This window comes from Rhinolophus sinicus, linkage group LG10, assembly GCF_036562045.2.
Source record: "Rhinolophus sinicus isolate RSC01 linkage group LG10, ASM3656204v1, whole genome shotgun sequence".
NCBI lineage: Eukaryota > Metazoa > Chordata > Mammalia > Chiroptera > Rhinolophidae > Rhinolophus > Rhinolophus sinicus.
In genome coordinates, this window is record NC_133759.1 from 70,774,934 (window position 1) to 70,802,446 (window position 27,513).

Here is a 27,513-nt window from a genome sequence, read left to right on the forward strand (position 1 = left end):
CCCAATATCCAATCATATTGTCCCACAGCAACCTGTGCATGCTGTCCCCATGTGAACAAGGTGCGGTGTATACAATCCCTGGGGGAGCAGGTCTCTCATGGCAATCATCCCATGAGCCAAGCGGGGAGTGAGATGGTTTCACTCAATCATTCCTTAGCACAATAGGGTGCTGGTCACTTGAAGCAGGAGTCAGCAGCTCCCAGGAAACATTGGAGGAGGGGCATCCCTCCTAGTTTCAAAGGCTAACTCATGGGGGTCCCCGGGGTCCCATCTGGCTTAAGTCGTCCCTCCCTTGAGGAAACTTACTCGTCTTTGACTGCAGACCCAGCATACTGGGACCAAGAGAGGAGACCTATAAAACTCAACCCCTAAGAGGGACAACCCACAACCCTCTTTCCCTAAGGAAAGGATGGTAGGGACAAACGGCTAGGCTGCTGTGTGACAACACCTGGGAATAAATTTAACCAAAGAAGTAAAAGATCTGTACTCAGAAAATTATAAGACACTGAAGAAAGATATGAAAGAAGATACAAATAGAAGGAAACACATACCATGTTCATGGATAGGAAGAATTAATATAGTTAAAATGTCCATACTGCCTAAGGCAATATACATATTCAACGCAATTCCTATCAAACTACCAACGACATTTTTCACAGAAATAGAACATATAATCCTAAAATTTATATGGGACCATAAAAGACCCCGGATAGCCTCAGCAATCTTGAGAAATAAGAACAAAGTGGGAGGTATAACAATACCTGACATCAAATTATGCTACAAGGCTACAGTAATCAAAACAACATGGTACTGATATAAAAACAGACCCATAGGTCAATGGAACAGAATAGAGAGTCCAGAAATAAACCCATGCCTATATGGCCATTTAATCTACGACAATGGAAGCAAGAATGTACGGTGGGGTAAAGACAGTCTATTCAATAAATGGTGCTGGGAAACCTGACAGATACATGCAAAAAAAATGAAGCTGGACCTCCTTACACCACATACAAAAATAAATTCAAAATGTCTTAAAGAATTGAATGTAAGATCTGAAACCATAAAATTCCTAGAAGAAAATATAGGACGAAACTTCACAGACATTACCTGGAGTAAGATTTTTACTGATATATTCCCTCGCGCAAGGGAAGTAAGAGAAAAAATAAACATGTGGGATTACATCAAACTAAAAAGCTTTTTCACAGCAAAGGAAATCATCAATAAAACAAAAAGGGATCCTACTGAATGGGAAAAGATATTTGCCAACGATATATCTGATAAGGGGTTAATATCACAAATTTATAAAAAACTCACTCAACCTAACTCCAAAAAAACAAACAACCCAATTAAAAAATGGACAAAAGACATGAAGAGACATTTTTCTAAAAAGGACATACAGATGGCAAACAGACATATGAAGAAATGTTCAACCTCACTAACCATCAGAGAAATGCAAATAAAAACCACAATGAGATACCACCTCACCCCAGTCAAGATGGCTATCATCAATAAATCAACAAACAACAAGTGCTGACGGGGATGTGGAGAAAAGGGAACGCTTGTGCACTGTTGGTGGGCATGCAGATTGGTGCAGCCACTATGGAAAACAGTATGGAGGTAACTCAAAAATCTGGAAATGGAACTACCTTATGACCCAGCAAACCCACTCCTAGGTATCTATCCGGAGAAATCCAAAACTCCAATTCAAAAATCTTTATGCACTCCTATGTTTATTGCAGCACTATACACAATAGCCAAGACATGGAAACAACCGAAATGCCCATCGGTAGATGACTGGATTAAGAAACTGTGGTACATTTATACAATGGAGTATTACGCAGCCATAAAGAAGAAAGAAATCTTACCATTTGCAACAACATGGATGGACCTAGAGAACATTATGCTAAGTGAAATCAGTCAGACAGAGAAAGACAAATACCATATGATCTCACTTATATGCGGAATCTAAAGAAAAGAATAAGTGAATGAACTAATCAGAAACAGTTTTGGAGACATAGAGGAAAAACTGAGGGTTGCTAGAGGGGCAGGGAGGTGGGGATAAGGGGAAGGTGAGAGGTTTAGAAAATAGTCGGTAACCACAAGATGGCCACGGGGTTTTGAAAATTAATTTGGGGAACGTAATCAATAATGTAAAGATGTTGTAGGGTATCCGATGGACATGTGTCCCATTTGGGAGACCACCTCGGGGATGATGTAGATGCCTGATCTCTGCACAGTACACCTGAAGCTGAACAATAATGAATGCCAACTATAATTTTATATATATATATATATATATTTGTATGTATATTGTTACAGGATGTGGAGTACAGCATTAGGAATAGAGACAGTGGAAATGTATTGGCACTGTGCGAGGTCAGAGGGATAGTGGAAAGGGGGAGGGGGATTCACACAGTGTGAGGGATATAAAAGATAAACGTCTAAGTTTTGTTTTGTCTTGTGCACCTGAAACTAATAAAATTAAAATAATAATAATAATAATTAGCAAAAAAAAGACCTAATTATATGCTATGAATAAGAATCCCATCTTAAATATAATTAAATATGTGTTTTAAAAATAAAAGGTAAAAAAACATATACATGTAACTACTAGTAAAAAGAAACCTGGCATTAACATCAAAATTAAAAATTTTAGATAAATATATTATTTTTAAATTAAAGTTTATTGGGGTGACAATTGTTAGTAAAGTTACATAGATTGCAGCTTTATTTATCGTGGCCAAGACATGGAAACAATCAAAATGTCCTTTGATAGATGAATGGATAAAGAAGTTGTGGTATATGTACACAATGGAATACTATTCGGCGGTAAGGAAAGATGATATAGGAACATTTGTGACAACATGGATGGATCTTGAGATTATAATGCTAAGCGAAATAAGTCAGACAGAAAAAGCAGAGAACCATATGATTTCACTGATATGTGGTATATGAACCAAACACAACAAAGAACAAGACAAACAAATGAGAAATAAAAACTCATAGACACAGACAATAGTTTAGTGGTTACCAGAGGGTAAGGGGGGAGGAGGGTGGTAGATGAGGGTAAAGGGGATCAAATATATGGTAATGGAAGGAGAACTGACTCTGGGTGGTGAACACACAATATGACTTATAGATGATGTAATACAGAATTGTACACCTGAAATCTATGTAACTTTACTAAGAAATGTCACCCTAATAAATTTTAATTTAACAAAAATTTTATATCTGAAAATAAAGACTGTATTATTTTTACTTTTTAGTTTTTATTGATTTATTTCTTTTCATGTCTGATTTTTTTAAATTATGGTTAAAAACACATAACACAAAATTTGCTATCTTAAACATTTTTTAAATTGAAAACACTTTATTTTTTTTCCTTAGAGTCTTTTTTTGTGTTTGCATCCTTAAAAAATATACTTTAAGTTTGCCTGTTTCTTTATTTTGGTATAGTTGACATACAATATTCTATTAGTTTCAGGTGTATAATATAGTAATTAGATATTTATGTACCTTACAATGTCATCACCACATTAAGTCTAGTAACTGTCTGTTGCCATGTAAAGTTATCATCACAGTATTATTGATTATATTGCCCTTCATCTTTTTTCTCCATTCCTCCACCCCCCTTCTGGCAACCATCAGTTTAATCACTGTTGCGATGAGTCTATTTTTGTTTCGTTTTGTTTTTTTATATTCCACATATAAGTGAAATTGTATGGTATTTGTCATTCTCTGACTTATTTCGCTTAGCATAGGTCCATCCATGTTGTTGCAAGTGGCAAAATTTCATTCCTTTTTTATTTAAGTATGTAGTTCAGTAGCATTAAGTATATTTACACTGTTGTACAAGCAATTTTTTTGCTTTGTTTCATCATAGCCCTGAATGAGCCTTTTAAAATTTCTTTTATCTGTACTCTTTTGGATTTTCTACACTCAAAACCATATCACATGAAAATAATGACTGTGTTGACTTCAAATTTCCAGTACTTATTCGTTTGTGTCTTTTTCTTATCTTAAAGTGCCAGTTTCAACCTCCAGTACAAAGTTGAGTATAATGATAATGGGCAACCTTTGCCCTCAGTGGGAGAGGCTTCAATGCTACTTTTCCTAGGAGTTTTGTTGTAAGTTCTCTTCTCATCTCTTTCCTGTGAAACTCACATTGCTTACATTTTATTGACAAAGTGATGTTTCTAAAGGCCAATCACATGACTTCCTCTTCTTCAAATTTGTTAGAGGCCCTTCATAAGCTTTATGATAAAACTGAATGTGTTACCTTAGCAACCAGCACCTTTTATTACCCCCGTACCTTTCCTATCTTTTCTCCTGACCCTCCCTTAAATGAAGCTTTTATTACACTCCTGGAATTCGTTGACTGTTTCCCAAATATATACTACTGCTGCATTCCTTATGATTGTTATCCTCAATGACCTTCAGGTTGGAAAACCATTCCCTACTTAAATCTTCTTAGCCTCAAGGATCAGCTTGGGGGTTTCCTCTGCTGGAATCATTCCAGAATCTGGTCAAGTGTGCGCTTCTCTTCTGTGCTTCCAAGCAGCCAGCACAAGCACCTCTCAGGCACTTACAACATCTACTGAATGGAAGTTGTCAGTTTACTGCTCATCACTACTTGTATCTGTTAGGACTAGAGAGCAGGGACTGTCACTCATGGCTGTAATCTCACTGTGGAGAACCATTGGCTTCCGGCTTTGCAGTTAGAGGCTGTGCTCAGCTAATTTTCAGGCTGTCCTTTTCAATATAAGCATGTAAGGATAAAGATTTCTGTCTAAGAACCGCTCTATATGCATCACACAACTTTTGGAATGTAGTATTTTTTCATGTTTAAAAATTAATAAACTTTAAAAGAGCAGTTTTAGTTTACAGAAAAATTGGGTAGGAAATATAGAGTTCTTGCGTGCACAATCTCCCCTCTTAACACCTTACATGGTGTAGTACATTTGTTATACGATGAGCCAAGTTAATAAAATATTATTAAAGAAAATACATAGTTTATATTAGGGTTCACTCTCTCTGTTGTACATTCTATGAGTTTTGACAAATATCTAACATCATGTTTCCACCATTGTAATGTCATAAAAAATAGTTTCATGGCCTTAAAATTTCCCTGCATTCCTCCCTTTCATCTGTCTCTTCCATCTAACCCTTGACAACCACTGATGGTTTTACAGTCTCCGTAGTTTTGTCTTTTCCAGGATATATCATCAGAACCATATAGTATGTAGCCTTTTCACACTGGCTTCACTTAATAATATACATTTAAAATTCTCCCATTTCTTTTCATGGCTTGATATTTGATTTCTCTTTAATTGCTGAATAATATGCATTGAATGGATGTACCACAGTTTGATTATGCATTCACTCTTTGATGGACATTGCTTCCAAGTTGCAGCAATTATGAATAAAGCTGCTATAAACATCTGTGTACAGGGTTTTTGTGCAAATCAGTTCTCAACTCATTCGGATAAATACCAAGGAGCACACTTGCTGGATCATATGGTAAAACTATTTACTTCTGTAAGAAGCTATCGAACTGTCTTCCAAAGTGGATGTACTATGTTGCATTCCCACCAGCAATTAATGAGAATTCCTGTTGCTCCACATTCTCATCAACATTTGGAAGTCTCCATGTTTTCGATTTTAGTCAAAGAGTACTATGTTTACTATTGTTTATTCTACTTTCTAGCTTTTATTATTATTTTGTTTCCACCCATGAGTCACTTTAAATTACATTATAAGCAATATCTTAGTGTATCGGGTCCCCATGTTTTAAAATCACTTTACACGTTAATTGCATTCTGGTTATAGAATATGTTTTTCAGGTGGTATGTGGGGTAACTTGTTTTCTGATCTAGTGAGTGACCACTCTGTCAGTTTCCACATACTTGGCAAGACTGCATCTCTCTCACTGCAGGTGCCCTGGCTGAGTGTGTCTAATGAACGACGAGTGGGCGGGTCTTTGCCTTACCCTACGGGCTGAACCTGCCCTGGCACCTTTCCCAATACACTGGGTATTTGGAAAACAAGGTCCTTTATTATTCTAGCAAGTTCTTCTCCATTTGGCCTCATAATGAGACTCTTGGCCCTGAACTCAAGTCAAAAGAAGGGACACAGTACAAGTATTACCTCAGTCTGTGCCAGGAAATGTTCACCTCACCTGCTCTTGGTTACTCCTTGTGGAATGGCACCTATTTGTCTGCACAACCTGCTACCCTCTGCTTGGACAACCTCTTTTTTAGGACTAGATTCCCACTGCCCATACAGTTCTACCTGCCAGAATGGACCTTAAGATAACCCTGCATGTGACACTCCGTTTCCACCCACACAGGGCACAATCTTGACCCAGGACAAACCCCTCCCAGTGTGCCCCAACCCCTTCTCTATCATTGCTTGCTTAGTCTGAGATGGATGTTTATGGCCGGCCAATAAATACAGTGATTCAAAGTGCAGAGTCCCCTCTCCCCTAACACAGGGGGCCATGTCTATATCGGGTGACTCTAAGAAGAACGGTGCAGGTTGCCATCAGTTCAAGCTCTGCCTCTTCAGGGCTCCTCACCTTCAGAAGCTGGGCTGACCCCTCTTCTCTCTAATTAGTCCATCCTCCTGTCCCTGCTGTCATCTGTTTCTATACCGTGACATCGGCCTGCAGACACATCCATGGCCCTTAGGGCCCTCGTGCTCACTTTGCTTCTCAGTCTCCTGGGGCTGGGCTCAGGTAAGCCTCCAGGGGGGACTCTCTCTGCCTCTCTTCTTGTTGGTTAATGCTTTGAGTTCTTTAGCTATATGATCACAGCACAGCGGGGTATGTCATCTTTCTTGTTTCCCTGATTTCTGCCCCAGGCTGACACCTATCAATGCCAGGGGCTGTGGGAAGCAGGGGGCAGCGGGAAGGTCTCAGGCACTGTGCCAACAGTGACAACAGCCCAGAACTCATGGCAAAAAGTGCTGAAGAGGGGCCTGAGAGTGGGGAGGGAACACACCAAAAATGTGAAGGTGAATAAATTAAACGTTTATTCCAGGTGGGCTGTGGAGTTTAGGCAGGGGTCTCTAGTAGAACACCAGGTTCTGGCATGGGTGCCGGGGCAGATGGAGACACTGACTAAGATGTTTGGGGGAAAGATAATGGTCCAGCTGTGGACATGTTGTGTGGGAAACACCTGTGGTATGTGACCTGAGGGTGGGGGAAGGTGTCCAGATCTTCAAGTGAGGACGAAGTTGTAACCTGGCATAGTCTGAGAAGAAGTCCACTTTTCTTTCTTCTTCTGGTTATGGTCAACACAAAGGCTGGTGTGTAGGATGTTGAGTAACTGAATGAAGTACAAAGAGGAAGCTGGAGGCAGGAGTAGACCCCTCTCTGCACAGCCAGTGTCCATCCGTATAAGGTCCAGTCTGCACAGGTTCACTCCGCCAGTCATCTGCTATGTCTGTTGTGTAATCATGGAAAAGGAGAGAGAAATAAGGGCAATCAAGTCACGCTCGATGTTTCCACAGCCAGCAAAACCCATATGTCTTGTTCACAGGACAGCCTCTAACTGACATTCATTCTCATCCATTTTGTGACAAATTACTCTGACTGCTCTGTTTCCTGGAGAGGCAGCAGTGTGTTATGGAAATGAGCTTAGAAGCAGGAAGACTTTATTTTGAACCCTCATTTCCTCTGCTTATGAACTTTGTAGCTCATGACTCCGCCAGGTGTCCGTGTGCTCCTTGTGACAGGAGATGGCCTCACACCCTGATCAGGCTGCTGTGGAGATCATATGAGCTCATGTACATACAGTGGAGCCCAGCGTTTCATTAGCTCAGAGCCTGTGTTCAATGACAGACAGTTTCATCTCGCTGGTCCCCAAGGGAAAGAAGAGTAAAGCATGGAAGGAGCTACTGTAGGCAAGGAAAAATGACAGCAGCACTAAGGGCTGGCCAGAGGAACAGAGACACTCCAGAGAAAGTTTACCTCAGCTCGAGAGCCCCCCATAGCCCTGAAGGCACAACAGTAGCAGCCCAACTGACCTAGGCTGAGCCCCCAAAGCAAACCAGGGGCAAGGGTCTAAATACAGGTGGGCTGGTAAGGAGGTGATTCTGGGAACAAAGGTAAGAGAGTGGAGAGAGTGAAACCAGAAGGGAGGGAAACAAAAGAGGGTGTGCCAATAAGCAGGTTACTGACATGGAAACACCTTCTGAGGGGCCACAAGATGGCAACCCAGAATCATCCCAACATCCACTGCCTGCTGCCCCCCACTGGGAACATGTACCCCCACTACTGTTCAATTTTTAGCACTTCTGAGCTGCCCTGCACCAGACTGAGCAGGTTCCAAAGGGCAGAGAAAGCCCTCAGCAGGGAGCAGAGGCCAGGATACTGGGCAGAGCTGTCAGAGGGCAGGGATGTGCCCAGCCTAGTGCAGGAGGACTCAGGGTGGGGTGAAGGGGGGCCACTCAGCATCTGCTAGTCCAGGTCAGTGGCTGAACAGAGATCCTGCTGCGAAGTCAAATTTTATATCATAAGACTCTCCCTCAAAATGTTTGACAGAAATACATTTCAGAGAGATTATAAAACATATTTAAAGTAAGAAATAATGGGTGATAAAATTAAAATATTCACATATTTGAAAATAAGTGATCACTTTGTGAATTTCCATGTGCTTGAAAAGGAAATTTGCACTGTGACCCCCTTTTCTCTGATGAGTATACAAACCCCACCACACCCATCTATGCACGTCAGAAATGCATACATGTGAATTAATCAAGAGATGTTCCCAGTCAAAGAGGTGTATTCATAAAGCACACTCCATGGAAGGATAGGCACTATGAATTCACCAGAGAGCAAATCTCCAAAGTGAAAACTGCAAAATCTCCTCATCATGTTATCATATATGTCTCTCAGAATTTGGCAGAACAAGCAAATAAATAAAATAAGGAAACACAAATAAAGGATTAACCTATGGACAAAGACATTCTCTCCTTGTACCATTGAAATGTTTATAAGACGTAATCATATGCTTGAAGGAAACAAATTGCACCTAACTGGAGATTTTATTGTTAACATTCCCCTCCTGGAAAATGAGTTATCTTTAGCTTTTAGCAAAGAAAATGAAAAGGGGTTGTTGTGGGTGTGTGGTGAAGCAGACAGGCAGAGGCGAGAGAATGTGGGTATAGATTCTCCTCCACTCGGAGGGTCTGCCTATGGAAAGTCTCTCATGCCCCTGATTAACTTAGTCAATCTCTCTGAACATTGTGTTCTCATCTTGGAAATAGGAATGTCAATAACATATGCATGTTGTGATGTTTGTGATACAGAATGAAGTAACAGATGTGGAAGTGCTCTGTCGAGTGTAAGGAATATACAGATGCAGGGCACTGGGTTTGGAAAGGAGATAACCATGAATGGTGCACCCCTGGGCACACGCCGGCCATGAGTGGGACACACTGACAGGGTCTTTGCTCAGTTATCTCTTGTGCTTCCTTCCACAGGCCAGTGGAAGGTGATGGGACCACACAAGCCCGTCCAGGTCGTGGTCGGGGAGGACGCAGTGTTCTCGTGCTTCCTCTCTCCTAAGACAAGTGCGGAGGCCATGGAAGTGCGGTTCTTCAGAGATCAGTTCCATGCTGTGGTCCATCTCTACAGAGAAGGGAAAGACCAGCACAATATGCAGATGCCAGCCTATCAAGGGAGAACTGAGCTGCTGAAGGACTCCATAGAGGAGGGGCATGTCTTACTGAGACTAAATAAGGTCACTCTCTCAGACACTGGTCTCTATGGATGTTGGTTCAGATCCCAGAATAATGACCATGGAACCACCTGGGAGCTGCAGGTTTCAGGTCAGTTCCTTATTTCAGAGAACTCACAACTTTGTGTTATGGTAAAAACACTTGGGACTTCATGTCATATACTGAAACAGGAGTCTTTTAAAAAATGTTTTCATGTCATTCAGGAAGAAGATAGCATCCTAAACTATCAATTCTTTCTGTTTTGTACATATGGCTGTCTGTCACTTTTTTTGCATGTGTACATTTATGTAACTACCACCACATCAGGACATAGAGCTATCCTCATCACCCCCATTTCCTTCTGCTATGCCTTTGTAGTCTCGGCCACCCTCCTCACCCACCATCCTCCCCAACCCCTGGCAATCACAAATTGGTTCTCCATCTCCATGATTCTGTAATTTCAGGGATGTTATAGGGGTAACTTAAGCTTGATGGCAGAGTGACAAGACCCCTTTGTTTCTCCCCTTAAAGTCACAACAAGTCAGACAACTATAATTCAACAAAGGATCCCCTGCTCACTATACAAACTCATCTGAGAGATCCACACATCAAGACCTCTGAAGGCAGGCGTATGAAAATAAGTGGGGGAGGTGGGAAAGGGGACTCACAAAGATGGGGGCACCAGACACAGTCAGGCACTCACTGTGGCCCCAACTGACAAAGTAGTGGTGGAAGTGCCAGGCTGTAGCCTTTGTACAGCAGCCTGTAGGTTAGGAGGGGCAGAAACAACATTCAGGCCTGAGTAGGCTGTGCCCATTGTGGCTAAACCTGGCAACAAGTGCAGAGATGATACAAAGAAGTTTGGCAGCCATGGACTAACTGCCGCCATTACTAGCAAAAAGACAAAATTGCACACTCACAAACCCACCTCTCCTTGCTTAACCCATGACACCCACCACTCATGGTGGAACCTGATAGAGGCAGTGGAGATGCCTTGGATAGAACAGAGTATCTTGCAGTCTCTGTTTATAGGAAGGCAGCATGAGGAACCTACAGGCCTGGAACCCATCACCCAACACATCCCACCATAAGGGTGGTACTCTGAGACCGAGACAACCAGAACATAGAGGGGACATCAACCCCCTCAGGGAATATGAGACATTTTCCAAGACCAAGGGGACCGCCCCCCCCCCACCACTGAGATCCCAGATGTGCCAGAACTATAGGTAAGAGAAAACAAAATCTTGTGCTATACCACTACCTGCTGGAAAACAAATGAAACACCTCTACTGCTCAGCCTGCTGGATTGTTCAGAACAAACAGTATTTAGAAGGAATAGAGCTCAGCTCTCTACCTCAAATGCCCAGACAGAGACACAATCCATCAAATACAATGAATAATCAAGTAACAAGGAAATCAAGGTAAGAAGATAACTCAGAAAGAAAATGAAAAGACTCCTGAAAAAAAGATATGGAAGACTGTGACTTTAATGACAGAGAATTCAAGATTGAAACTATGAAAAGATTCAACAAGATACAAGAAAATTCAGGCCCTTCAGTGAACTTAGAAATAAAATCAATTAGCAAAAGGAGTACATTACCAAAGAGATTGAAACTATAAAAAAGAACCAAATAGAAATTCTGGAGCTGAAGAACTCAATCAATGAGATGAAGAATGTATTAGAAAGTCTTGGAACAGAGCAGACTAGATAGAAGAGTGAATTAGCAAGCTCAAAGATAGAAATCTAGAAATGACTCAGGGAAGAAGAGAGAACAGAGCATTTTCTAAAAATGAAAGAACTCTAAGAGAACTATCTGACTCCATTAGAAAGGGCAATGTAAGTATAATAGGTACACTAGAAGGAGAGGAGAGGGAGGTGGGAACAGAGAGCCTATTCAAACAAATATTCAATGAGAACGTCCCAGATCTATAGAAAGAGCTAGACCTCAAAATCGAGAAACTAACAGAGCATGTAATTATGTCACTCCAAAAAGGGCTTCTCCAAGGCACATTATTTTAAAATTGTCAAAAATTAATGACAAAGAAAGAATTCTCAAGGAAGCCATGGAAAAGAAGATGGTAACCTTAAAGTAAATCCCATGAGTTCATCATTGGATTGTTCAGCAGAAACGCTAAAAGTTAGGAGACAGCAGACTCAAATATTCAAAAATCTTGAAAGAGAGAAATAACCAACAAAGAATAATATATCCAAGAAAGTTATCCTTTAGATATGAAGGACAAATAAAGGCTTTCCCAGACAAACAAAAGCCGAGGGAATTTACCACCACAAGACTTTCATTACAAGAAATGCTGAAAGGAGCTCTTTTGTCTGAAACAAAGAGGAAAAAGTATAGAAAATTTTGAGTAACATGACAAACAGACAAACAGACGCAGGAAATTGCAACTTTATTTCAGAATAGGGTGTTAAACACTTAATTATAACATGAAGGTTAAACGGGAAAAGGAATTTTTAAAAAATGTAACTTCTACAATTTGGAAATAAACACCCAACACAAAAAAAATGATAATTTGTGACAACAAAAACATAAAAGGGAAGGAGGAAAAGGACTGAACTGGTACAAGTGAATGAGGATAAGATGCAACCAGAAGAAAAAGGACGATTTATTTATGAAACACTTATTTTTACATAAACCTAACTGTAATCACAAAACAAATCTAGAGGTGAGACACGTAACATAAATAGAGGAAATGGAGAAGAGAATCATAGAAAGTCACCAAACTAAAATAGCAGACAGGAAAAAAGAAACAATGGAGATACAGAGCATGCAGAAAACAACAGTTAAAATGGTTGTATAAGTCAATAATGGTTGTATATATCAATAATCACCCTAAATAAAAATGGCCTGAACCCACCAATCAAAAGGCACAGAGTAGTGGGATGGATTAAAAAACAAAACCCAACTGTCTGTTGCCTTCAGGAGACCCATCACAGTAACAAAGAGAAAAAATAGTCTCAAAATCAAGGGGATGTGGCCCATAAGATGTCCGGCTGTCCTGTGTTGGTCCTCCAGTCCTGGGACCCTAGTCAGTCCACCTACCTCTTTCCACCTTTCAAAGTTCTCCTATGGTTGCCTCTTGTGTTATTTCCAGGTTTGTAATTCTATGTAGAGGGAGGAGCAGGGACAGATTAGTCTATATCATCTTATTGGAACCCCCTTCCTTAGTGCTTACACCATAGTTCCTTCTTTCATTCACTCAACAAACATTTATTTGGCTCCATTTATTGGGCCCAGGCCCTGGAGAATGGAAGAGAACAGCACATTGTGGGTAAGTTTTGTTTGGGTGGGGAAGATGGCAATAAGAAATTCTCAAAAAGAGGTTACCCCTGTGTGGGGTACTCTCCATAGTCTCTCAAGTCACAAGTCTGGAGGTCAGGCGAAACCCTCCCTCATCCTCTTGTTAGTCCTATGAAATCTATGTCCCTGCACCTGTCTCCCCTTCTTACAGTGTTCTATTCCAGACCTTCTCATCTCTCACCTGAGGGACTTCAGTGACGATCTGTCTGGCTGCTTTCCTTCTAAGTGTTCCCACTGACCCTCCTCCTCCTCCTGGGGTGTTCTCTAAGATGCATCTCTTCTCACAACTCTAACCTGGAAGCCAGCCAACAGCTCTGCGGTGACTACAGGACAATGGTCCACATTCTTTATGTCAGTGCACTCATCCATGTCCTGCCACTGTCCCTCCCCCAGACCTCACACCTTTCCCCTCTTGCACATCACAGTCCTGACGTGCCGATGCTCATAGGTCCTTGGGCATAATATGTCCTGTCCACTCCTCGTGCTGTGGTATGTACTGGGCCGTCTGCCTGTCATGCTTCTCCCTTTTTCTCTTTGTTCACTTTAAAACCTTTTATTCATCTGACACAGCAGAGCACAAATGTCACCTCCAGGAAACCATGACTTCCGTTGACAATCACTGTCTCCTCAGTGCTAACTTGACCATGCTTCCTATCTGCACACTTCATAATGACGTGCATTTGTTAATAGTTGTCTCCTTTTTTAGTCAGCAAGTTCTTCATTAGAATGGATTGTCTTACTCCTTCATCATATTTAGTGTTTAGGAATATCCATGTACATAGTAGCTGTTAAATACATGTTGAGTGAACAAAGACCATGGAAAGGCTTCCAACTGTTATAAGTCTATGTGTGTGTAAGAGAGAAATGGCCATGGGGGTGTGGTGTTACGTACTTGGTGAACCTGGCTCAGAACTTCTGTGGCCTTGGAAAATCATCTTTGCTTTCATCCCTTTCCTGTTTTCTCCCCAGCATTGGGCTCAGCTCCCCTGGTTTCTATCATGGGATATGTTGATGGAGGCATCCAGCTACTATGCAAGTCCTCAGGCTGGTTTCCCCAGCCCACAGTGAAGTGGAAAGGCCCCAACGGATATGATTTGCCCTCAGACTCAAAGGTGAATGCAGACAGACATGGCCTGTTTGATGCGGAGACTTCCCTTATAGTCCAAGAAAATGCTGGGAGTATATCATGTTCTATCCAGTACCCTGACCAGAGCCGAGAGGTGGAATCCAGAGTATGGATAAGAGGTGAGTGGGGAGGAGGAGGAGGTGAGAGGGAACGGTGAGTGTTTGTGCAGTCCAGAGGAAGAACAGGAGCCTCTATTTCAGGGTTGTTGTGTAGTATTGTCCAATTTTTTTTTAATTTATTGGGGTGACAATTGTTAGTGAAATTATACAGATCTCCGGTGTACAATTCTTTATTACTCATCTATAAATCCCATTGTGTGTTCACCACCCAGAGTCAGTTCTCCTTCCATCACCTTATATTTGATCCCCCTTACCCTCATCTCCCACCCCCCACCCCCCTTACCCTCTGGTAACCACTAAACTATTGTCTGTGTCTATGAGTTTCTGTTTCTCATTTGTTTGTCTTGTTCTTTTGTTGTTTTTGGTTTATATACCACATATCAGTGAAATCATATGGTTCTCTGCTTTTTCTGTCTGACTTATTTCACTTAGCATCATACTCTCAAGATCCATCCATATTGTCATAGATGTTGCTATATCATTTTTTCTTACTGCCAAATAGTATTCCATTGAGTATATATACCACAACTTCGTTATCCATTCATCTATCGAAGGACATTTTGGTTGTTTCCATGTCTTGGCCACCATAAACAAAGCTACAGTGAACATTGGAGCACACGTGTCTTTATGTATAAAAGTTTTCAGATTTTTTGGCAGACACCCAGGAGAGGAATTGCTGGGTCATATGGTAATTCTATTCGTAATTTTTTGAGGAACCTCCACACTGCCTTCCATAATGACTGCACCAGTCTGCATTCCCACCAACAGTGTATGAGGGTTCCTTTTTCTCCACAGCCTCTGCAACACTTGTTACTGTTTGTCTTGTTGATGATAGCCATTCTGACAGGGGTGAGGTGATATCTCATTGTGGTTTTGATTTGCATTTCTCTGATGATTAGTGCTGTTGAGCTTTTTTCATATGTCTGTTTGCCATTTGTATGTCCTCTTTGGAGAAATGTCTCTGCAGGTACTCTGCCCATTTTTCAATTGGGTTGTTCGTTTTTTTGTCGTTGAGTTCCATGAGTTCCTTGTATACTTTGGATATTAGCCCCTTATTGGAGGCACTATTTGCAAAAATCTTCTCCCATTCAGTTGGTGGCCTCTTTATTTTGTCGATGGTTTCTTTTGCTGTGCAGAAGCTTTTAAGTTTCATATAGTCCCATTCGTTTATTTTAGCTTTTACTTCCATTGCCTTTGGAGTCAAATTCATAAAATGTTCTTTGAACCCAAGGTCCATAAGTTTAGTACCTATGTTTTCTTCTACGCAGTTTATCATGTCAGGTCTTATGCTTAAGTCTTTGATCCATTTTGAATTAATTTTGGTACATGGTGACAGATAGCAGTCCAGTTTCATTCTTTTGCACGTGGCTATCCAATTCTCCCAGGACCATTTATTGAAGAGGCTGTCTTTCCTCCATTGTATGATTTTAGCTTCTTTGTCAAAAATTATCTGTCCATATATATGTGGTTTTATTTCTGGGTTCTCAATTCTATTCCATTGGTCTATGTGTCTGTTTTTCTGCCAATACCATGCTGTTTTGATTATTGTAGCACTGTAGTACAAGCTAAAGTCAGAAAGTGTGATACCGCCAGTATTGTTATTTTTTGTTAAGATTGCTTTGGCTATTCTGGGTCTTTGGTGGTTCCAAACGAATCTGATGATTTTTTGTTCTAGTTCTTTAAAAAATGCCATTGAGATTTTGATGGGGATTGCATTAAATCTGTATATTGCTTTGGGTAATATGGCCATTTTAACTATGTTGATTCTTCCAATCCATGAGCACAGAAAGTCTTTCCATTTTTTTGTGTCTTCTTCAATTTCTTTCAAAAGTGTCTTATAGTTTTCAGCATATAGGTCTTTCACATCCTTGGTTAAGTTTATTCCTAGGTATTTTATTCTTTTTTTTAAAATTTTATTAAATTTATTGGGGTGACAATTGTTAGTAAAATTACATAGATTTTAGGTGTACAATTCTGTATTACATCATCTATAAATCCCATTGTGTGTTCATCACCCAGAGTCAGTTCTCCTTCCATCACCATATATTTGATCCCCCTTAACTTCATCTCCCACCCCCCACCCCCCAACCCCCTTACCCTCTGGTAACCACTAGATTATTGTCTGTCTATGAGTTTATGTTTCTCATTTGTTTGTCTTGTTCTTTTGTTGTTTTTGGTTTATATACCACATAGCAGTGAAATCACATGGTTCTCTGCTTTTTCTGTCTGACTTATTTCGCTCAGCATTACTCTCTCAAGATCCATCCATGTTGTCACAAATGTTCCTATACCATCTTTTCTTACCGCCGAATAGTATTCCATTGTGTATATATACCACGACTTCTTTATCCATTCATCTATCGAAGGACATTTTGGTTGTTTCCATGTCTTGGCCACCGTAAACAAAGCTGCAATGAACATTGGAGCACACGTGTCTTTATCTCTAAATGTTTTCAGATTTTTTGGGTAGATACCCAGGAGAGGGATTGCTGGGTCATATGGCAATTCTATTCGTAATTTTTTGAGGAACCTCCACACTGCCTTCCATAACGGCTGCACCAGTCTGCATTCCCACCAAAAGTGTATGAGGGTTCCTTTTTCTCCACAGCCTCTCCAACACTTGTTATTATTTGTCTTGTTGATGATAGCCATTCTGACAGGGGTGAGGTGATATCTCATTGTGGTTTTGATTTGCATTTCTCTGATGATTAATGATGTGGAGCATTTTTTCATATGTCTATTTGCCATTTCTATGTCCTCTTTGGAGAAATGTCTCTTCAAGTCCTCTACCCAATTTTAATTGGGTTGTTTGTTTTTTTGTTGTTGAGTTGCATGAGTTCCTTGTATATTCTGGAAATTAGGCCCTTATCAGAGGCACTGTTTGCAAAAATCTTCTCCCATTCAGTTGGTGGCCTCTTTATTTTCTCGATGGTTTCTTTTGCTGTGCAGAAGCATCTAAGTTTCATATAGTCCCATTCGTTTTTTAGCTTTTACTTCCATTGCCTTTGGAGTCATATTCATAAAATGCTCTTTGAACCCAAGGTCCAGGAGTTTAGTACCTGTGTTTTCTTCTATGCACTTCATTGTATCAGGTCTTATGCTTAAGTCTTTGATCCATTTTGAATTAATTTTGGTATATGGTGACAAACAGCAGTCCAGTTTCATTCTTTTGCATGTGGTTATCCAGTTCTCAGCACTGTTTATTGAAGAGGCTGTCTTTCCTCCATTGTATGATTTTTAGCTTCTTTGTCAAAAATGGTCTGTCCATATTTATGTGGTTTTATTTCTGAGTTCTCAATTCTATTCCATTGGTCTATTTGTCTGGTTTTCTACCAATACCATGCTGTTTTGATTATTGTAGCCCTGTAGTACAAGCCAAAGTCAGGAAGTGTGATACCTCCATTATTGTTCTTTTTTGTTAAGATTGCTTTGGCTATTCGTGGTCTTTTGTGGTTCCAAACAAATCTAATGATTTTTTGTTTTATTTCTTTAAAAACTGCCATTGGGATTTTGATGGGGATTGCATTAAATCTGTGTATTGCTTTGGGTAATATGGCCATTTTAACTATGTTGATTCTTCCAATCCATGAGCACGGAATGTCTTTCCATTTCTTTGTGTCTTCTTCAATTTCTTTCAAAAATGTCTTATAGTTTTCAGCATATAGGTCTTTCACATCCTTGGTTAAGTTTATTCCTAGGTAATTTATTCTTTTGGCTGCAATTGCAAAAGGAATTGTTTTTTGTATTTCTTTTTCTGAGATTTCATTGTTAGTATATAGGAAAGCAGTGGACTTCTGTACGTTGATTTTGTAGCCAGCAACTTTACTGTGTTCGTTGATTGTTTCTAATGGCTTTTTGGTGGAGTTTTTAGGGTTTTCTATACACAGCATCATGTCATCTGCAAAGAGTGATAATTTAACTTCTTCATTCCCAATTTGGATGCCTTTTATTTCTTTCTCTTGCCTGATTGCTCTGGCAAGGACTTCCAACACTATGTTGAAAAGCAGCGGTGATAGGGGACAGCCCTGTCGTGTTCCTGAATGTAGAGCAAAGGGCTTCAGTTTTTCACCATTAATTATGAGATTAGCAGAGGGCTTGAAATATATGGCCTCTATTATGTTGAAGTATTTTCCTTCTATACCTATTTTATTAAGTGTTTTAATCATAAATGGATGTTGTATCTTGTCAAATGCTTTTTCTGCATCAATTGATATAATCATATGATTTTTGTCCTTTATTTTGTTTATGTGATGTATTACATTGATGGATTTGCAGATGTTGAAGCATCCTTGTGCCCCGGGGGTGAACCCCACTTGGTCGTGATGAATAATCTTTTTAATGCATTGTTGTATTTGATTTGCTAGAATTTTGTTTAGGATTTTTGCATCGGTGTTCATCAGAAATACTGGTCTGTACTTTTCTTTTTTTGTGCTGTCCTTACCAGCTTTTGGTATCAGGGTAATGTTGGCCTCATAAAATGAGTTAGGGAGTACTGTCTCTTCAATTTTTTGGAAGAGTTTGAGCAGAATTGGTATTAGATCCTCTTTGAAGGTTTGGTAGAATTCACTAGTGAAGCCATTTGGTCCCAGACTTTTGCTTTTGGGAAGGTTTTGGATGACTGATTCAATTTCGTTACTGGTGATCGGTCTGTTTAGATGTTCCAGTTCTTCATGGTTTAGCCTTGGAAGGCTATATGTTTCTAAGAACTTGTCCATTTCTTCTAGGTTGTTGAATTTGGTGGCATAAAGTCCTTCATAGTATTCTTGGATGATCCTTTGTATTTCTGTGGTGTTCGTGATAACTTCCCATTTTTCATTTCTGATTTTGTTAATTAGTGTCTTCTCTCTTTTTATCTTAGTGAGTCTCGCCAAGGGTTTGTCAATTTTGTTAATCTTTCCAAAGAACCAGCTCTTTGTCATATTAATTTTTTCTATTGTCTTTTCGTTCTCTAGTTCATTTAGTTCTGCTCTGATTTTTGTTATTTCCTTTTTTCTGCTGACCTTTGGTTTCACTTGTTCTTCTTTCTCTAGTTCTTTAAGGTGTAACATGAGGTTATTTATTTGGGATTTTTCTTCTCTTTCTTGAGATAGGCCTGTAATGATATAAATTTCCCTCTTAAAACTGCTTTCGCTGCATCCCAAAATTTTTGGTAGGATGTATTTTCATTGTCATTTGTTTCTATGTATCTTTTGATCTATCCTCTAATTTCTTCTTTCACCCAGTCCTTCTTTAAAAGTATGTTGTTTAATCTCCATGTATTTGTGTTTTTTCCTGCTTTCTTTTTGCAGTTGATATCCAATTTCAAAGCTTTGTGATCAGAGAATATGCTTGGTATGATTTCAATCTTCTTAAATTTGCTGAGGCTGATTTTACGTCCCAATGTATGGTCTATCCTTGAGAAAGTTCCATGTAGACTAGAAAAGAATGTATAGTCTGATGTTTTAGGATGAAGTGCTCTATATATGTCAATTATGTGCATTTCATCTAATGTGTCATTTAGGGCTGCTATTTCGTTATTTATTTTCTGTTTGGATGATCTATCCATAGCTGTCAATGATGTATTTAAGTCTCCTAGTGTAATTGTGTTTTCGTCAATTTCTCACTTTAGTTCTGTTAGAAGTTGCCTGGTATGTTTTGGTGCTCCCTGATTGGGGGCATAAATATTGATGACTGTTATGTCTTCTTGTTGTATAGTCCCCTTTACCATTATGAAATGTCCATCTTTGCCTCGTGTTATCTTTTTCACCCTGAAGTCTGTTTCATCTTATATCATTATGGCTACACCTGATTTTCTCAGGGTACCATTTGCTTGGAGTGTCAATTTGCACCCTTTCACTTTGAGTCTATGATTGTCCTTGTAACTGAGATGTGTCTCTTGGAGACAGCATATGGTTCGGTTTAGTTTTTTGATCCAATCTGCTACTCTGTGCCTTTTTATTGGTGAGTTCAGTCCTTTTACATTAGGGTGATTATTCATATGTGAGGATTTCCTGTCATTCTATCTTTACTTTTCTGGTAAGGCTGTGTCTCCATTGTTTCTTTGCCTTTTTGTTGTTGTCTATTATTTCTGAGTGGTGGTATTCTATGATGTTTCCCTCTGTTTCTTCTTTTATTACAGTATGTATTTCAGTCTGGATTTTTTTTTAGTGGTTACCCTTAAGTTTATGTAACAGAAAGTTTGATATTTAGAGTATTCCATTTTTTTCAGCATGCTTACATTCTCCATTCCCAGTTCAGGCCTTTCCTCTCCCCCTTTTTTTGTTTTGGTTGCTACAAATTGTCCCTGTTGATGGTGGTCGAATAGCCTCCTTTAGTATTTCTTCTAGTGCAGGTCGTGTATTAGAAAATTCCCTCAGCTTCTGTATATCTGGAAAGATCTTTATTCCTCCTTCATATCTAAAGGATATCTTTGCTGGTTATATTATTCTTGGCTCATAATTTCTCTCTTTCAATAGTTTGAATATTTGGTTCCACTCCCTCCTGGCTTGTAGAGTTTCTGCTGAAAAATCTGATGATAATCTAATGAGCTTTCCTCTGTAGGTTACCGTCTTCTTTTCGCTGGCTGCCTTGAGGATTCTTTCTTTGTCGTTGATTTTAGACAGCTTCAATACAATGTGCCTTGGAGAAGGCCTGTTGAGATTGAGGTAACTAGGTGTTCTATTTGCTTCTTGGATTCGAGGATCCAGTTCTGTCCACAAGTTTGGGAAGTTCTCATCGACAATTTGTTTGAATATTTTCTCTGTTCCCTTCTCCCTTTCTTCTCCTTCTGGTATGCCCATTATTCTTATGTTGCTCTTTCTGATGGAGTCAGAAAGTTCTTGTAGAGTTCTTTCATTTCTTTTAAGTCTCAAGTCTCTTTCTTCTTCCATCTGTGTAATTTCCAGGTTTCTATCTTCGATGTCACTGATTCTTTCCTCCATCTGGTCAACTCTACTACCTAAGTTGGCTATTTCATTTTTAATTTCTTCTATTGAGTTCTTAATCTCCAGAAATTCTATTTGGTTCTTTTTTAAAATTTCAATCTCTTTCGTAAAATGCTCATGCTGTTCTTTGTGTTTCTGAGTTCATTAAACTGCTTTTCTGTGTTTTCTTGCATCTCGTTGAGTTTTTTCAGAACTGCAATCTTGAATTCTCTGTCATTTAAGTCACATATTTCTATATCTTTAAGTTCCTTTTCTGGAGACTTTTCACTTTCTTTCTGAGATGTCTTTTTGTCTTGGTTATTCATGGCAATTACTGATTTATTATTTCTCTTCCTAGACATCTACAGGAGTTGCTTCTGCAACCGGTTGATAGGAAGAGGTCTTTCTTTGTTTTCCAGTACATTTTGGTTGAATGTTTTATTTTCCCTCTGACTGCAGCCTTTTTTTCTCTCTCACATGTTAGTGCTGTTTTGTCTGCACTATTCCAGCTTCTCACACAATGGGGGGATTCCCTGGGAGATGGGCTTCTCCTCTGTTAATAGTTCGCCTGGGTCACAGGGCGCAGTGTCTGTGTGAGTATGCAGAGAGCTTTTGAAGTTCCAAAGCTCTTCCTGCACAAGATTCAGAGTATGTATGCTCAGCAGTTCTGTTTATTCCTGCAGGGATCCACCCAGATAGGGTCGCCAGGGGCAGGGTGAGTTGTGAGAGGTTGCCCAGAGCAATGGCAGCAACCACCACCACAGCCAGTCGTGCTTTCAAAGCTCCTTCACTTTGCCAGAACTAGTTGGGCTGCGTATCTGTGTATGCGGTCCACAGTTCTCAGAACAGCCAATATTGTGTTCTTTTGATCTGACACTGCTACTGTTCTGCTTCTAGCACTGGGCAGGTGGGGTAGGGTGAGCTCTGGGAGGGTAGAGAGGGGGCGGCTGGTCTCAGTGCCTAAGGCTTCCATTCTCTGCTCGGCAGTGAGGGCTTAAACCACCATTTTCAGCCTTCTTCCCTCAGTCTTTTCTCCGAGGTCTCTGCCATGAGCGTTGGGTTCAGCCGTGTTATATGCTGCCCCCTCAGCCCTGTGGGCCATAAGCGGAGCCCTAGCAGTCCGAGTTCTTCCTTCTCCCACAGCTGCAGTAGTTCCAGGAAGCAGCGAGCTCGGAGCACTGAGCTAGGTCTGCGTCCTGTGCCCGCACGGCTCTGTCTCTGCACTTCTCCCTTCCCTCCTGCCCCGCTCTCGCGATTCCCCAACCTTTAGGTGAATTCAGTGGTGGGCTTCTTCGTCTTGCCTGTCTGCTATGCAGGGAGTCCTTTGTGGAGTTATTGTTGTTCGATTAGTTGTAAATTCCAGGGGAGCTTTACAGAGGCTCACCTCACGTCGCCATTTTGATCCGGAACCCGTATTGTCCAGTTTTAATGATTAGTTTTCAAAGCCAAAGATCCATGAGGTATAAATATAATATCATAAAATTTGATTATGTGGAAACAATCATTTACAATGCAGTGGATTAGAATCAATTATTTCCTTCTTCACATGATCATCTTCATGGTGCAGTCCTCCAAAATCAACATACACAAAATTTAAGAAAGCTAATTTGAGGGATAAAGGGAAAAGAATGTTTGCTCATTAAAAAAATAAATGCATCTAAATAGGTACTAAAACATTACTCTGTGAAACAGAATATAATAAAAAGTAGATAATTTCTGAAAGGATTTAAAAATAATAGGATAATTAATGTAACCCCAAATATGTCAGTAATCACAATCAATATAAAAGGAGTTAATTTGCCAGTTATAAGACAAAGAATGTCAGACTGGAATTTCAAAAAAAAATCTCAATGGTTGCAATTCTTAGAGGAAATTGTAATACAATGAGCTATTGGCTGAAACATTTTAAAAATAGAAAAAGCGTAACAGGTAAATGTTAACAAAAGGAATGCCATTGTAGATATATTAGAGTCAAGAGAAAAAGTCTTAAGGAAAAAAAGCATTATTACGATAGTTATTTCAGAAACATAAAAAGTTTATTCACTAGAAAACTATAAAAATATAAATATATGTACCTTATAGTATACCTCAACATATACAAAGCAAAAATCAACAGAAGTATATATTTATATATGTATATAAGATGTAAGGTTGTAGAATATTTGACATAAAAATTAACAATCCTAATCTAATAGACATTCTTAGAACAAGACTTCACCCACAAAAGTCATTATTTTGAAGCACACATGGAATATTTACGAACTTTCACCAGGTACATGCACATAAATTTGCAATCAACTTGTCTAGTTCTAAGAAAACACTATTGAGATTTTCAATAGAGTTATATTGAATATATAGACCAACTCTGGAATAAACCGTATCTTTAAAATATTGCCTCGTTAGATGTATGAAGTTACACTGCTGTGGTTATTTTAATTGTTCTTAGTGTATTTTAATACATTTTATGTATCTAATAAAATGTTTGCAAACTCTTACAAAGATGTATAAAATAGAAGCAACATTGCATGTAATAGCCTGTGAAGGAAAGTTCATTCAAATAAATGATGCCCGCAGAGTTTTTATCTGTTTAGAAGACAATTAAATTGAACTTCTACCTCATTTTATATACTAAAATAAAATCCAGATGGAGCAAGAACTATGAAGAAGTACGTTTTAAACATGTACAAGAAATTATAGAAAATATATTTTCAATCTTGGGGTATGAGACGATACCTTAAATGAGAATCAAACTGCTTTTACTGTTCAGTGGTATATAAGGGGTCTGTGGAACTATTTTTCAGGGGCAATTTTCCAGGCCGTATCCTGGCGTCTGATATCTATTCTACTGGGAGTATTCCTCTCCGTCCTGTGTGTTGGTGTCCTTGGTCTGACAATTTCCTTCTACATATTCAAGGGTAAGTGAGAGAGAGAAGCAGGGGCCCGTGGCTTACTCATGCTTCCAGCAGGGCAGGGATCAGGGATGCTCCCACACAGCTCCCGGGTCTGTTATTTCAGCCCCAGTCTCCAGGGCCCTATCACCTCGGCCACAGCACCTACAGTCCTCACCCCACTCCAGGCTGGCCGGAAATGGCTTCCTTAGGAAATGCCAGCCTATCAGGACCATCTTCTTCACAGAGTGCCCAGAATTAGGGAAAGAATGATTTTCACTACCTGTAGGGATGATATAAATTTATAACATCACCAAGACTCCAGCAAAACAGTTTAAATTACTTGAAAAGACTTCATAACAGAATAAACAGAAGCAGACAAGATAAATTAATATTCAGTTTCAATAAGAGTTTTCACCCCAATAACTTGTTTTTTCCTCCTTGGAGATGATACTGTTCCTTGAGAATGTGTGTCATGATCCCATCTTCACTCCAGCTTCTCTCATATATTATCATCCCTTCTCCCTGATGACCACCATCTCCACATCCACAGGACCCCACATGTCAGCCCTTCCCTTCAGCATTCTGATCGCTTCCTTTACCCCAGATAGAGACAGTCATTACAAGGGTTTGGCGATGGGGGCTCAAAAGGAGAGTTCTAGAAGAACCCCATCATTCACCCTGAGCAGCTTGTCTCCCTGAGCAATGAGCCAGGGCTGTGTTTATACCTTACACACTGCTGTGTCCACCACTGGATATTCTGTTTCTGTTTCAGGGAAAATCTGGGCAGATTTGGGTAAGTGTCTTATCATGTTCTGAGCCTTCCCCACAGTTCTCCTGGGTCCCTCCTGTTCCCCAGTTTGACCCACCTGGGGGCTGTCTGGGCTCCAGACTGGACGGGAAGGATATGCAGGCCAATGAGGGCAGCTGTTTCAACCTCCCATCCATTGACTAATGAATGGATGCTCAGACAGGTAGGCAGGTAGGATGGGCATTGGGATGCTGAAACTCCCTAAAACTGTCTGTACATTTTGCCCTTTGGTACATTCTGTGGGGAGAAATACTGTAGATTTCATGAGCTCTCTGCGGGCGTGGACCCAGAATGGGAAAGAGCCTGGGGGGCATCTCCCTCAACCTCCTGCCTGGCTTGATACTTAGAGACAAGTATTCCAGGCTCCTATCAGCCCAGAATATTCTGCTTTTTGTGTCATGGAAAGACAAGAAATGGGGTAAGAGTGTTGTAGAGCTTTCCTCTCACACTCTCCCTGGGCCCCTGTTCTGTGATTTCATTCTCTTCTGTGTTTTTGGTTTTCAGACCAGAGAAGGAAGCATGGAGTAGCAGGTGAGAGAAGCTATTCCCTCCACTCCCATTATCTCTCCTTACCAGTCCCTAGTTTATGAATCTTGAGACCGTGAGGCCCTGTGTCTCTGCAGAGACAGGCTGGTGATGGGGACCCTGAAACTGCAGATGCTGGGGGAGGTGCATTTGTAGAGAAACCCATGTCCTTCAGCAGATCTGGTGGACCCAAGACACCCACAAAGGTTAACCACCCTGGTCTCCTGTCTCCCTCCCTCCTGCTGTCTACCTGAGCACTGACCCTCCTTCTCTCTCTGCTTGTTTTCAGAGCTGAGAGAGGCCCGGAAATATGCAGGTACCAATGTTTGAGAGGGTAACAGTGGGAGAGAGCTGCAGGTGTGCCTGGGAGAGGGAGCCGAGCAGAGAAACAAGCGGGAACAGGAATAATGAGACACATTGTACTGCAGATTATAAATCTATGAGGCACGACCCACCCCAAGGGGCAGCTGCCCTAGACCCACTTCTTGGCCCAGGACTAGAAGGAGAGAGGATGGGAGCTGGGTCAGTCAGGATAGGGGTCAGAGGCTAAGCTCCAGGGAAATGAGGGCACTGGTGACAGGCCAAGGGGATGGACTGAGGGGAAAGGAGGTGAAGTTTGTCAGTTTTGAGGACAGCAGGAAGCTGGTTAGAGGGGATGATACAGGTCTCATAAAGTCTAATACTGAGCTCACGGTTAAGCACCATCAGGCACTTGTGAGGCCCTAGGGCCCCATTGAAGATGAGGGAGGGGCAGGGGTCTGTGTCTGATAGAGCCTCTGACTCTGGGACCTCACCTGATCCCATCCTGAACCAGTTTGCAGTGGGAGGGGTTGATCTCTGCATCCAGCCCAGGTCCCTCCTCAGTAACTCATGCTCTCTCTCCCCCACCACACCCCAGTGGAAGTGATTCTGGACGTAGAGACGGCTCACCCCCAGCTCCACATTTCTGATCTGAAAACTGTGTGCTATAAGAACACTCAACAGGAGATGACCTACACGGACAAGAAATTTAAAAGGAAGTGTGTGGTGGCTACTCAGGGATTCCAGGCAGGAAAACATTACTGGGAAATAGAAGTGGGGCACAATGTAATGTGGTATGTGGGAGTGTGCCGGGATGACGTGGACAGAAAGGTGACACATGTGACTTTGTCTCCCAACAATGGGTACTGGGTGCTTGGACTGAATAGTGAACATCTCTATCTCACATTTAACCCTGATGATACCATCCTCTCTCCAAGAAAACCCCCTACACGAGTGGGGGTCTTCCTTGACTATGAGGCTGGGACCATTTCCTTCCTCAATGTAAATGATCAGTCCTTCATTTACACCCTGACACATCAGTTTAAAGGGTTATTGAGGCCCTACATCCAGTATTATGGGAGTGATGAGAAAAATGTGACTCCCATAGTGATCTGCCCAGTGTCCCCACGATCAGAGAAAGGAGCACCTTGTGACACAGACAAACTGGAGCCCTACCCATAGGTGACCACACCCTTCCTGTCCAGGGTGGTGCCCAGAGGGAATCACACCTCACACTCTCCCTCAGGACACTGAGCTTCCTCTCAGGCCCCAGAGCCCTGCAGCAGACAGCAGCATGACTTCCAGATGAGGCGGCTGGCCCATCCATGTGGGGTCAGGGGTCATGGCTGCCCTGAGGCTCGAAGGGAAGAAGGTTGATGGTGCATTTAGTTTGGACCAACTCTACAGCCAAAGAACCTTTGACAATAAGAAGTTCTCGGGCTCGTCACCTGTAAAACAAGGACAGGAATTCCCACTCAGGGTCGAGTGAAGACCAGAGATAGTGAATGTGAGTCATGCTGCCTCTTGTAGGTGTCCTGGCATCAGTGGATGATGTGTTCTTTATATTAAACTTTATTGACATGATCTCTGCTTATTTATTTCATATTAATTCATTTTCCTCTGTTCCAAATCACCTGTGGAATAGCTATTCACCTTTCTGTGCCAAGCCCAAAGAACTGATGAGGAAGGAGGATGTCCCAGCTCATTCTATGAAGCCAGCACGACTGGCTGATACCAAAACAGACAAACATATTAGAATAATATAAACGAAACTATCAATTCTTATCCTTCAAGAACGTAGT

The 27,513-nt window shown here is 40.8% G+C and overlaps 2 protein-coding genes across 2 annotated transcripts in view; both read left to right on the top strand.

Moving 5' to 3' along the window:
* The window catches only part of LOC141567351 (butyrophilin-like protein 9), a 365,947-nt gene that overhangs the window by 317,980 nt on the left and 20,454 nt on the right, over positions 1–27,513 (top strand). The window lies entirely within an intron of this gene.
* On the top strand, positions 6,530–27,288 carry LOC109439776 (butyrophilin-like protein 3). Its single transcript, XM_019720015.2, has 8 exons — positions 6,530–6,736; positions 9,487–9,834; positions 14,010–14,285; positions 23,989–24,102; positions 24,851–24,871; positions 25,391–25,417; positions 25,701–25,727; positions 26,310–27,288. Exons 1-8 carry the CDS (start codon positions 6,679–6,681, stop codon positions 26,891–26,893), a joined length of 1,455 nt encoding a protein of 484 aa, XP_019575574.2. The 5' UTR covers positions 6,530–6,678; the 3' UTR covers positions 26,894–27,288.

Excerpts from the sequence above, each read along its gene's own strand:
- LOC109439776 (XM_019720015.2), top strand. The coding sequence starts at position 6,679 with ATGGCCCTTAGGGCCCTCGTGCTCACTTTGCTTCTCAGTCTCCTGGGG. Across the intron at positions 9,835-14,009 it reads CTGGGAGCTGCAGGTTTCAG|CATTGGGCTCAGCTCCCCTG; the intron begins GTCAGTTCCTTA and ends TTTTCTCCCCAG. Across the intron at positions 14,286-23,988 it reads ATCCAGAGTATGGATAAGAG|GGGCAATTTTCCAGGCCGTA; the intron begins GTGAGTGGGGAG and ends ACTATTTTTCAG.